Here is a 12,969-nt window from a genome sequence, read left to right on the forward strand (position 1 = left end):
TTCTAACTTGAAAATTGTAACATGTGACCTATGAAGTATCAGTTATTAATAGGACTATAGTACACTTCCTTGGATTTTTGTCAACTTTTAGTATTGAATAAAGAAAATCAATTTGACTCCAAAAGTGTCCTTTTGACTTCAAAGTGGTCCCGGGAAAATCGAATGATTGTACACTCTGTCTGCTGTATTCAACTTCTTTTGCGTAATTGAAGCAATATTCTAACTTGAAAACTGTAACATGTGACCTATGAAGTATCAGTTATTAATAGGACTATAGTACACTTCCTTGGATTTTTGTCAACTTTTAGTATTGAATAAAGAAAATCAATTTGACTCCAAAAGTGTCCTTTTGACTTCAAAGTGGTCCCCGAAAACTTGGGATGATTTTACGGTCTCTCTGCTGTATTCCACATCGTTTAAGTTAAAGACAGAATGTGTTGACTTGAAAAATGTAACATGCGACCTGTGAGGTATCAGGTATTAATAAAACTATAGTACACTTCCTTTTTTTGTCCAACTTTTAATATTGCATAAGGAAAATCAGTTTGGCTCCAAAAGTGTCCTTTTGACTTCAAAGTGGTCCCCGGGAAAATCGAATGATTGTACACTCTGTCTGCTTTATTCAACTTCTTTTGCGTAATTGAAGCAATATTCTAACTTGAAAATTGTAACATGTGACCTATGAAGTATCAGTTATTAATAGGACTATAGTACACTTCCTTGGATTTTTGTCAACTTTTAGTATTGCTTAAAGAAAATCAGTTTGACTCCAAAAGTGTCCTTTTGACTTCAAAGTGGTCCCGGGAAAATCGAATGATTGTACACTCTGTCTGCTTTATTCAACTTCTTTTGCGTAATTGAAGCAATATTCTAACTTGAAAATTGTAACATGTGACCTATGAAGTATCAGTTATTAATAGGACTATAGCACATTTCCTTGGATTTTTGTCAACTTTTAGTATTGCTTAAAGAAAATCAGTTTGACTCCAAAAGTGTCCTTTTGACTTCAAAGTGGTCCCCGGGAAAATCGAATGATTGTACACTCTGTCTGCTTTATTCAACTTCTTTTGCGTAATTGAAGCAATATTCTAACTTGAAAATTGTAACATGTGACCTATGAAGTATCAGTTATTAATAGGACTATAGCACACTTCCTTGGATTTTTGTCAACTTTTAGTATTGCTTAAAGAAAATCAGTTTGACTCCAAAAGTGTCCTTTTGACTTCAAAGTGGTCCCCGAAAACTTGGGATGATTTTACGGTCTCTCTGCTGTATTCAACATCGTTTATGTTAAAGAAAGAATGTGTTGACTTGAAAAATGTAACATGCGACCTGTGAAGTATCAGGTATTAATAACACTATAGTACACTTCTTTGATTTTGTCCAACTTTTGGTATTGAATAAAGAAAATCAGTTTGACTCCAAAAGTGTCTTTTTGACCTCAAGGTGGTCCCCAAAGACTTGTGATGATTTTACGCTCTCTGTCCTGTATTCAATCGTTTATGTTAAAGAAAGAATGATTTTACAATTGAATATGCGACCTGTTAAGTATCACGACAAGACGAGAGTACACTTCCTGTTTTTTCAAACTTTTAGTAAAGAATAAAGAAATCAGTTTGACTTCAAAAGCGTCCTCTTGACTTCAAAGGTGTCCCATGAAAATTCGGATAATTTTACGCTCCGCCTGCTGTATTCAACTTCTTTTAGGTAATGTATTACTGCAATCGCGTCACTTTCTATGGTAGGTATTGGATATCTTTGTGAAAAAAAATTAAGAAAAATATCCCCTAAAATATGGCCTCGAGCCCTATTCTGGTGTATTTTACATCTGTGCATTCGTAGCATAATGCTGAGGCCTATAGATTGCATTCGTGTCAAGGGATATCGCTTCAGAACCGCTGTTAATCTGTCCATAGACCTTTTCTGTAGTTTACTACGACACCAATGCGTTTTTTTATTTACATCGCAAAATAATGAAATAGCTTAGTCTTTGAATAAATACACATGTACATACTTTATCTCTTACTATCTATGACTCATCTCCTACTTCTGTTAATTATGTTGAATGTGGCAACATCTAATTTCAGCCGTTTTTAAGAGCCGTCGACTGTTTCTGCTCGGTTCTTAACTTTTGACAGACCCAAAGTATTCAATTACGAGAGAGGGAAAACGTTGCGGATTTCATGGACGTCGGCTCACGGGAAAACGGTTGAAAATACATGTTTATATTATTTAGGTAGCTAGCAGAAGTAGACAATGGGTCGTGAACTAAACAGTGTTATAGTACCGGTCGAAGTAAACTACCAAAATGTCTATGGGCTGGCTTGTTGCGATGAATATTTGACCCGCAAGTGCGATTGATACGCCAGAGCACTGCTGCAAATTGTATGTCATATCCGTTTATGTATTTAAGAGCAGCGATTAGAATGACTTCCAGATATCGATATGACTTCAAATGAGTCATTTTATAGATAAGTCATGATTGATGTAGACACTAGCCCTCCCCATTGTTAATTCTGTGCTCAGCCCTTATTTTGTACATTTTTCCCAACTCTAAGTATTAAATACTAAAATAGCAGCTGATATTACATCGGAAACGTCCGTGTGACAACAAAGCGTCCATTATGCGGTAGGTGTCGTCAGACTTGAGTTTAACCCCCTATCTTACCGGACATTTAGGATGGGGACCACTTTGAAGTCGGGGACCACTTTGAGGTCTTCACACTTTCAACGTGACAACGTGAACAAGACATAAAATGATTGATGTGGGTAAAAGGTCAAAATATTATAAATTTAAGGTGTTGCACATACAAGTCCATAGTATTAACCTAATAAAAGGGTGGTTTCCAAAGTACCAGATCTAGACGATTTAACGTACAAGGCAGCAAGGTCACGCGCTTTGATTTGTCCGGCGAGGACGGTGGTTATTAAAAAGGTGGGAGAGTGTAACACCTTAAATTTATGATATGCTGACCTTTTGCCCACATCAATCATTATATGACTTGTTCACGTTGTCGTGTTGGCTCGCGTGGTATGAACGTACATCACGTGAAATCAACACATCTCAGTTAGCTAGATTATGTGAAAAAGCAAAATATAAGTTCAATAGCTGTGTCATAATTTTAGAACAGAAATGTATAAAAAGCCAATAAGAGAAGAGATTTTTCATTGTAACCTGAGTACGGACTTGGTGGCGCTCTGCCTTAGAAATAAAGATCTGAAGTGGTGAGTACACCTGACTTCTTGGTGTGCGCTCCAGTTACTGAAGGTATTACGATTCCCCGTGGTACCTCTCAGCTATTTTGACTTTGAGTGAGTGAGTGAGAGCCCCGACAACAACTATATATCACGAAAAGAGAAGCGTGACACATTTTATTAATAAAGGAAAATACTTTGGATCAGAAATTCAAGACAATTCCCCAGAGATTTTATGTCCCTGCGTCTTATTTCTTTGAGAACAGTTGCCCGGGCTTTGAAAGTGTCTTTAAGATGGTAACACATGGCATTGAAAATAAGACGTGTTTGAAGAAAATCAGGTTTCGTTCAATCAGACGGCTAATATACTAATGTGTTGGTACTAGTATTCACAAACCTCAATGTGTCCAGAAGACTTGTCTAATTGAACTTTAATTAATACCAAGGTTCATCTATCAACGTCGTTTTCTATGATGATATTGTATTCTGCTGCTCCATCGTTGAACGTAGATGGCGCTAGGTTTCTAACTTCTGAATACATTTCAGACGTTAAAACCTTCAGAGTACAATGTAAATCAGTATCGGTATTTCCATGTTAATTTGACACTTGCAGGCTTTTCAACGCCGTCGAGACGCTAATATGGACAATATTCGGTCTGGTGGATATCAGCAACACGCAAGTGGCGGCTCCACACACATTCACCGAATGGATTGGCGCCGTCATGATGTCATGTTACTGTATGACGTCAATTATCGTCTTGATTAATATGCTAATTGCCATGATGAACAGTTCTTTTCAAAAGATCCAGGTACGTCCAGTCCACTACGCCATCTACGGTGATTTACAAAGTGTTTAATGTTTATTCTCATACAAGCCCTCAACATTTTCAAAAACAACAAACATCGCTCTGATTGATCCACATTTTTACATCCAGCTTCGCACGATAGGTTGGGCCCTTTTTATCGGCTATGCTTAAGAAACCTACAATTTTTGGTTGAAAATCCATAGAGTCTCGTCCGAAGAAAGTCAACCTAGCAAACACATTTAAACAAAAACATGATGAAACTTCGATTTTTCCACAGATTTATTCCAGTATAAGCTGTGAATAGACAAATAATCAACCACTCACGCACTCGCTCACTCACTCAATCGATCATCAATCAATCAATCAATCGATAACTTTTTTGCCGTATGAATTCAAATATAAATTATCATGTATCCGGTGAAATGGATTGATCAGTCATAATCTCTGATCAAATGTTTGTTTTATTAGGCATTGAGTTAGAAACTATATCTATCCTTGTTAAAAAATACAGTCATCAGCATTATTCTTGGTATTTAAGAATTCGCAATTGACAATTTTGCAGAGCTGTGCGTATTAGTGGAACAAAAGTGGCAGATAATTACGTGTCTCTTGCAGAGCAAAGCTGACATGGAATGGAAGTTCGCAAGGTCAAGGTTATGGATGAGCTATTTCGATGAGGGCGGTACTCTGCCGGTTCCCTTCAACATCATCCCAACGCCGAAGACGATGTTTTATCTTTTCCAGTGGCTGAAGAGAATGTGCTGCGGGCAGGTTGCCAGGTTACAGAGAAGCGCCACCAAGAGTTCCCGAGTGAGTTACGTTGGTGCTTATACTAACCATAAAATATTCCTCCCAGTTTCTTTCAAGAATTGACCTTCCCCTTTATGATTCAATCAATCTTTACAATCTATGACCATCTAAAGTTTTGCTTTTGGACTTTTAATAGACGATCGTGTGACCAAACAGTTTCGCCAGTAAATATACAACTTTCTTCGATGACCGAATCGCCAAGGCCATAGCAAATTCTAAGAACTTGAAAATAGAGCTAGCTCACATTGAAGAACATCTTAAAATTCATACAGAAAACAAGACAAATTGATTTTACGAGTCCTTCCAGTCTCCTTGATCTAATGACGTCATAGTTTACGTTGAATGATCTGTTTAAGTCGTCGCACAGTTAACACAAATGGTTCAGCAATATGTACATTAAGTACCCCAGCACAGAAATACACAAAATATGAACCTATTTGACCATAATTTACAATGAAATTCAACGTGCAGTGATCTGTCACGTTATACGTCTGCAATGCATGTTTTACGACACCACAGAGATTTTACTCATCGTATCAAACTGTCAATGTTGTGTAGTGTCGTTGTTTCTGTATAGTTGCTATCTCGCAGCTTTGGCAGTTACACTTTTTTTCGTTTCTTGCCCTCGTGAATCGCTTTATAGTGTGATTTCTCACGTTCTTTCTTTCATGTATCTTTGCTCTTCTTGCACTTGACCTCTCAAACTCACATTTCCCATTAACGACACACAGCCCGAACTCCAGGTAAGCTAAAAAAGTAATGGAAAAAAGAGCAAAAACAAACCGCTAGCGCCCTCTTCTATATAGCTAGTGTGATGAGCTATGTACCACCAATGTGCCCAGGAACATGAGTTGATTATGCAATCATATCAAAGCGTTCATTCAGCTTTAAAGATGCAAACATCTTCTTAGCATCATGGGAACGTACTCTGCCAGTGCAAGTGATGCCAGCTTTTATAGGTTTGGTTCCTTATAGACTTTAACGTCACCATATCGTTCGGAAATCCATCCCAGTTTTCTACTCATTTAGGTCTGTGTGTTGCGAAAACAAAATACAGAGTCAAAGTCGAGAATATATAGATCACGCTGAATTATTTCGTGCCGCTCAACTCATTATAGCCGTTGCCCCATTTCCTTGTTACATTAAGCCAGTCAGTAACGTAGATCTGTGCCCATGTGTATGCGTTTCGTTTTTGCACTTGGTTCCGCCTAGCTCATCACAATAGCTATCAAAGCGATACTGCAGAAGTGCGCTTTGTGTGAATAGCGCGCATGTGCAAACAAACGTCATTCTCTTCAAATCACTTCATAACCATCGTCAAATTCTGTCTTCTTCCTGTATTTGCTGTAGTATTGAAAGTTTAATGGTTGTCTATTTTTTGGTAATGTCTATCGTAACTAACTGTAACATACATTAAACAGCTAACACCACAGTTAAATACATTACATGGTAGCAGTATGTATAATCATAAAATCCAACTTTTCTGAGTTTTTGCATACGAGAAGCTCGTTTTGGCCATTTTATGTTCTATGTGCGCAAAACCCACCCTATTCCGTGATGAAAATGAGTTTCTTAAATTCATTAAAATCTTGAACATCTCCAAGATTTAAAGAATACGCTTTGGTGCATCATTTCGAATACTGAGCAAACGACGGCAGAGACCTGTTCGCGCCAAAACCTGTATGACGTCATTGTGGGTTGCGCGTACTTGGTAACGATAACGAGGTTCCGTTGCAAATCCTTTGAAACGATGTATTCATGGTCATGGGTCAAAATTATGGGTCTCATCACGTGCACATTGCCATAGTCTGTCCGCACCATTCTCAATTCATTCTGCGAGTCAAAGGAAGTGGAATGTGCCTGAAACTTTCAGTCCCTGCCATACGTGTCGCATCCGGGTACTATGAATGACAATCTTTGAAAACAAATCCGATGGTAATGCTTGCTTCTGTCACCACGATGAAATGATGCATGTATGTGCATGTTTCAAGGCATGATGGGAGTGTCATGACTCGCTGAAACTCACTGCACTGTCAGTTGAGTCCGAGCATATGCAGAGATCGATACGTTCTATTTTCTCGTCGATTGGAGTGATTGCAAGTTCTCTGGGCATGTTCCTTTTATATTCGTTACTCTAAAATTATATTGTACTCATCTAAACTGAACATACCCGATGAAAAAAACATGAGAAACTGCATTTCAGCGATGGGCATTTAACTTTGATGAACTACAATTGAAGGCAGTTTAAAAACAATATTAATTTTCGAATGGGCAGCTTTTGAGCTAGATTCAAATTAAAGCATCCTATCTTACTATACAGTAAATGGAGACTTAAGCATAAACTAAAGTAGAAGACCCAATAGTTAAACATATCGCATACAAAAGTTGCTATAAACAGAGGCATACGTTTTTGACACAGAAGCTTGTGCTAATTTCATCTTAAATCGTTTTCCAGCCAGAAAGCCATGTGAGGGTCTGGATGACCACGTGACAGGGAATGTTTGCATTATTCATTTTATCGTGCTGCTTATACCTGGCAACAGCAGCTACTTGTCCATTTCATAATTCAAGACGAGCGCTACTATCTTTCGCTCTCTCTCAGAGAAGCGAGTATATAGTACTCTTTCTGGCTCAACTTCATGTCAACGCGTAATTATGAATCACAGGGCTTCTATCTTGCCTTGAATCATGACTTGTGAAATAGTCTCTAAATTGACCATCCAGTTCAAAAATGAAGAGAATGCGTTTCCAAATGAACGATAATGTACTACAGGGATACACCAGTGAAGTGGGGGTGGGGGTTGTAATTGTTTCATGAAAGAAATTCCTGGAGAGAAAATAATTAAACACGTATACATACGTACATTGTATCGTCAGCATATTTTGTATGTATTCCTGGTGTAACAAAACTACAAGTTCAAGAACATTAAAATATCTGTCGCACACAACATGTGATGTTGACAGTGTACCATTTGACAAATCTCTCCCCTCTTTCTTTCACAGAAAATTCAAACAGAACGGAGATCAAGAGACATCGAATATCAGGTAGGTTTTGATTTCTGCTTTCATCTTATGGCGGGGATAGCAGAGGTCATAAAGGATTAGAAACATTAGGCCGGTAACGTCCAACGAAGTATGGATTCCTCACCTGCATGGTTTACACCATGAAGCATTCTCAACAGTGTGAATGATTGCCAAATGTATCTGAGTTATCTGCATAAAGACATTTCTGGTGTATTTTCAAAGCTTCCAACTTGAGCAACGGGACAGCCTTCCAAAGGATGTAAAATTTGCAGATGAATTCTCTCTACAGTGTTATCGCGCACAATGGTGTATCGGTGTTGTAGTGAAATACCATACACTAACAAATCGATTGCCTCTAAGAACCAGTATAATCTGAAAATTGTGGAATGTTCAAAAAGCATGCACAGTGCCTGCAAGCTCATCGAACTGGAATTTGATTGTACCTTTAGATTTACACCAGTTACAACTGCTTGATAGGTCATCATGCTTACACGCGTTCTGTGAATGTATTTCATTTTGTCCATGCCATCTGTCGACAGATTATTCGAGAACTTAGGACTTGATCTGTATATTTATGGGGATAATAGCTGTAGTTTTTGATAACATTTCCAAAATTTAGTTTGATAAAATAAGTATGTGTTCAATCATATCCCTAATGCCTTTAGAAATGCAAAGTTATGACCTTGCTAGAATCGTACATCGTGTACCGTGTGCAAACTTATCAATCTGGTTCACACTGACATTCATTTGTCATCGATAACGTTGAACTTTACATGAATGGACACTTTTTAGGAAGTTGGGCGCCTCTATGAATTTCGACATGAATTTTGGAGTAGCATGCGAAACTACATTTTACAGGGAGAACAACAAAAAGTAACGAAAAATATATCAAAAGTTCTAGCTCAAGCTTGTGCGGTCTTTGTCCAGTTATAACAATATAAGCTGAACTGCAATATTACAGGGTGTAGCTGTTTTAGTAGTGCTTACAATTGAAAGTTTGATGTTTGCTGAAGCTGAAACTGTTACAAACACTGAGTTGTGGCACCAAATTGAATTAAGTCGGTTTATTTCACAATCACTTATTGCATAGGAGTAGGTTCAAAGTTATAGTTACTGTAACAAGCGCTTTGAGATATTCTTAAAGTTGGCTCTGTTTTCCAACAGTCTTCATTATGTCAATGAAGGAAGTTAACCTAACCCACTGGTTTTTTTCTAACACAGGACGTGATGAGAAAATTAATCAAGAGATACATAGCCAACATGAAACGTGAGGACAAAGCCGACGGCGTCAGTGAAGATGATCTTAACGAAATCAAGCAAGATATCTCGTCGTTTCGCTATGAGATGCTGTCTTTACTCGGACAGAGGGCGACTCCGGCGGGAGCTGCTGCCTGGCCCCGAGAACATTCGACGTCGCCGAACAAGCGAAGTGAATCGAACGGACTACCAGCTCATCTACAGCCCGGGTTTCCGGGTTTTGGTAACAGCGGGAGAAAAGGGAAGAAATACCAGTATCAAAGCCAGATGCAGCAGATGAAAAGACTCAAAATAGCGCCGATCAAAGAGGAAGACTACTCAATGCCCGATTTTTTGAAAGTGAAAAGTGTGAAAAACGTGGTTAGCGCCGTCAACGAGTTCCGACGTCAGTCCATATCCTCACTTAGGTCGAGGGCGGGTTCAACGAAAACCTCACCCCCGCGAAATGAAAAGTTTCTGAAATCCCATACAAGTTGGACAACCGCTTGCAAAGATATTGAAGATGAAACTCTTTACGAAGAAGAGTATGAGAACGAAGACGAGGTTGATCCTCGAGACACAGGGGGCGTTGCCTCCATTTCTGCAAAAGTCGACGCGACCACTAACCCTGGTCCGTCTGCCAACATCATCGAAGCTGATATACCTCCTTGGCTACCAAGTCCTCAGGGGTCATTGGACGATTCTCAGAGTACCTCGGGAGTCGCCTCGCAAAATGCAAGTTTCCAATCGCAGGACTCAAGCGAAGAGCAGGATGACAGCGGCGTGATGTCGCTTCCGCCGCCGCCGCCGCTGCCACCGTCTGATTCGCTCTACGACCAGGACATTGCCACAGTGAGCGACTTAGTGCAACAGCAAGACACTGCGCATGGGCAGACACCGAGAGACGACGGCAACAGCATTCCAATGATGAAAATGCCTGCCAAAAGATCATCTTTTCTGTGGGGAGGGCGGAGTTCGAACGGAGATGACGTAACCACGAGATACATGTACAACGGTCGAATGCCAAATACAGACCTGTAATAGCTACAACAAATTTCTTACTCCAATAAATTTTCGGAAAGTATTACTATTTTAAGGACAGTTTCAAATCTAGGACTATCGTTTCTAAAGACAATATGCGGGAACATAAATTTAACTTTCAGCTGTTCACGACATCAAACTCAGCAATCATTTTAGTACCTGTAGCATAATACAAGAGCTGAGCCTGTGAGAATCGCTGAATTAATTTCAGTTCGTCTCTGGACTCACGGTGGTCCAAACTATGCACACACTAAACTATTCAAGATATTGTAGTCACTTACAACGAACTTACTTCATAATTTCCTTTCCTATCATTGTGACTTTCGTTGGTTCAATTCGAGACTTTCTGAACTGTGAATACATTTTGTTGGTATTCATTATGCCACTGTTAATGAGCTTAGGCGACTTTACCTCAAGTATGTATGATTTCTGATCACTTGATATTTGTCAGAACGACGGTATAAATGTACGCTACCATATGTAGGTGCAGTCCTTCATCTGGCATTGAAATGACACCAGCTTATGCAACTTTTTCTGCACCTTACTATGATTTGCAATATTTTGGGAAGGGGAGGGGAGTTCATCGTGAAGATTTACCATAAAGAAAGAATAATTTACAAAGAGGTACTATTATTTTTCAACAGACAAGGACCCATCGTCAGATGACGATAAATTCTTCCTAGCAACGACTAGGAAACCGTGGACGCCATATTGAATTTCTCGTTCACTGAACGATTTTATGCGACAAGGAAACTACCTATTTTTACAAGAATAGAGGCTGACAGAGAAAAACGTGCTCGAATCACTCAAAGTTGTCTGGGAATTTAATGTCTGTAATGTGAGAGTAATTATCCGAAAACAAGGGAAAGGCTACCGTCAAGAGGGGAGAATTTCACCCTGTACAATACAGATCAGCACCGGCAAGTATGAAAACCAGGTCAAAATATGTTGTATTTGAGACTTGGAACAGTAATTATTTTCGCTTATCCTAGCCATGATTTACTTCCGATTCGAGACTTTCTGGACTGTGAATACATAATAATGTGTGTAGAATACAAATTGTACATGAATTTCTTCATGTAGTCAACCTCGGCAAATGTTGAGCCATTCTATTGGAAGAAGTATTCATAAACCCATACTATTTCGTTTTCGCAAATATTTTGGATTCTAAATTGAAGGAAATTCCCTGAAAATTTTCCTGATGACGTTTTGTTTATGATAAGACTTCGAATTTATCAATCTGTCGTATTGTATACAGTTAATTCTACGTGGTGGTAACAGTATATTGGTGCTCTCGGCTTGTAATAATGTTCCAACAAAAATGGACGCCATCAAAAACCATGCACTACGCATTTTTACGCCATCAACGCTCGCCTAAAAGCAGTAAGTTCTAGTTCGGCGAATCATCGAAAACGAAGGATTTCTCGGCCGAAATGATTAAATCGGTAGAGTACAAAGACACAGCAAATCTCGACGGAACATATCGTATCAGGAAACCAAGATCAACTTTGGACTGTTGTTTATGTTTCATGAGAGAAATGTACTGATGTTTTTTTCAAGATAGTACAATCGCAGCTGTGCATTCAGGTAGAAACTAATCTTGGTAAGCCCATAGCGGCGAAAAGTCACTGTTTAACGGAAACTGGTCCATCCTCAATTCATTCTCTGTGCTTATCATGAAGCGGAAATTGTTGTTTTTGACACCGAGTAGGATGCTTTTAGGCACATCGATTTATACATTATGTTCCACTGATGTGGATGTCTTATATGACCCATATTTACTACAGGCAAAGACAGGCCGACATAAGTGTTAGGTAATTTCATCTTCTTTTTAAGTTTTCACAACACAGAATTTTACACGATTTTTTTCTCGCTGTGAAACAAACAACCATGTTATGTTCAAGACTCACGTCGAACCGGGTTTTTTTATGTGCAAACTAAAGTCCACATACCAGTCCTTTGTAGGGATAAGTGACTATCAGGGAGTCAGTGGAATTGGCCAATCAATGAACTGGAATTCCTCTACCTCGCGACTTTTCGAAACAAGAATTACATGCCACCCTCAACGACCCAGGTACGCATGCGCACCACTTCAGACCCATTTACAGAATACATGTACAAAAGTGCGGCCTTTAAGGCTTTGAAATGCATTTCAGAAATAAAACAGCGACTTTTTTTCATAAAATTTACTTGAGTTATAAAAACTTTTAGAGGCTGAATTTCAAATTTCACGTTTGAGAATTTTACTCTGTACGGGCAAGAGAGCAATGACCTTCTATTATAGCATTTAACTGAGATATTCTCACTGTTTTCTTACGAGTTTTATTTCATGTACATATGTAGATTTCGATTTATAGGAAGCTGATTGCTCAGTCTTGATATTGTTCAAATATCTGCTTGATATATATTATATTAATAAACATTTTAGGGATGAACACGTCTTCTGCTATATCATTTTGTGGGCCCAACAGAATCAACTGTCGTTCGGAGCTTGGGTGCCAAACCTAAGTTAGGGTAAAAGGTTACACACCCAGTACGGTAAATCTACGAAATGCTTCTACACTGAATGGATTTTCCCATGAAAAACTGGAACTTCTGTCAATGGCAAAGCTTCACCGAGCATCGAATATCATGACCTATACAGCCTACTTGAAGAAAAATGATGAATATAGGTATTTTCTGATCCTTCAAATACTTACAATAGTTCAGGGACCGTGTGGGCTTTGCTTTGATTAACTTCAACGTGTCTTTGTTTATTTTTCAGTTTCCTTTCTAAACTAAAAGTACATGAAAAAATGTATGAAAAGATGAGAGCAAGAATTTCTCAAAACAATAGTCCTTAAATGCGAACACAGAA

General features: G+C 38.7%; 1 protein-coding gene across 5 annotated transcripts in view; it reads left to right on the plus strand.

Moving 5' to 3' along the window:
• Nucleotides 1–12,545, plus strand: part of LOC139130868 (short transient receptor potential channel 4-like) — a 137,372-nt gene extending 124,827 nt beyond the window's left edge. For 3 of the 5 annotated variants that reach the window (XM_070696669.1, XM_070696671.1, XM_070696670.1), the window contains 5 exons: nucleotides 3,809–4,004; nucleotides 4,617–4,811; nucleotides 5,543–5,554; nucleotides 7,815–7,856; nucleotides 9,057–12,538. In XM_070696669.1, coding sequence (XP_070552770.1) covers nucleotides 3,809–4,004; nucleotides 4,617–4,811; nucleotides 5,543–5,554; nucleotides 7,815–7,856; nucleotides 9,057–10,112 — 1,501 coding nt within the window. In that variant the 3' untranslated portion in view covers nucleotides 10,113–12,538. Of the gene's footprint in view, nucleotides 1–3,808; nucleotides 4,005–4,616; nucleotides 4,812–5,542; nucleotides 5,555–7,814; nucleotides 7,857–9,056 lie in introns of all 5 variants that reach the window. The other 2 variants (XM_070696672.1, XM_070696673.1) reach the window with 1 other exon arrangement.
• Nucleotides 12,546–12,969: the final 424 nt, after the last annotated feature.

The sequence above is a fragment of the Ptychodera flava genome, chromosome 4, assembly GCF_041260155.1.
Source record: "Ptychodera flava strain L36383 chromosome 4, AS_Pfla_20210202, whole genome shotgun sequence".
Classification (NCBI taxonomy): Eukaryota; Metazoa; Hemichordata; class Enteropneusta; family Ptychoderidae; genus Ptychodera; species Ptychodera flava.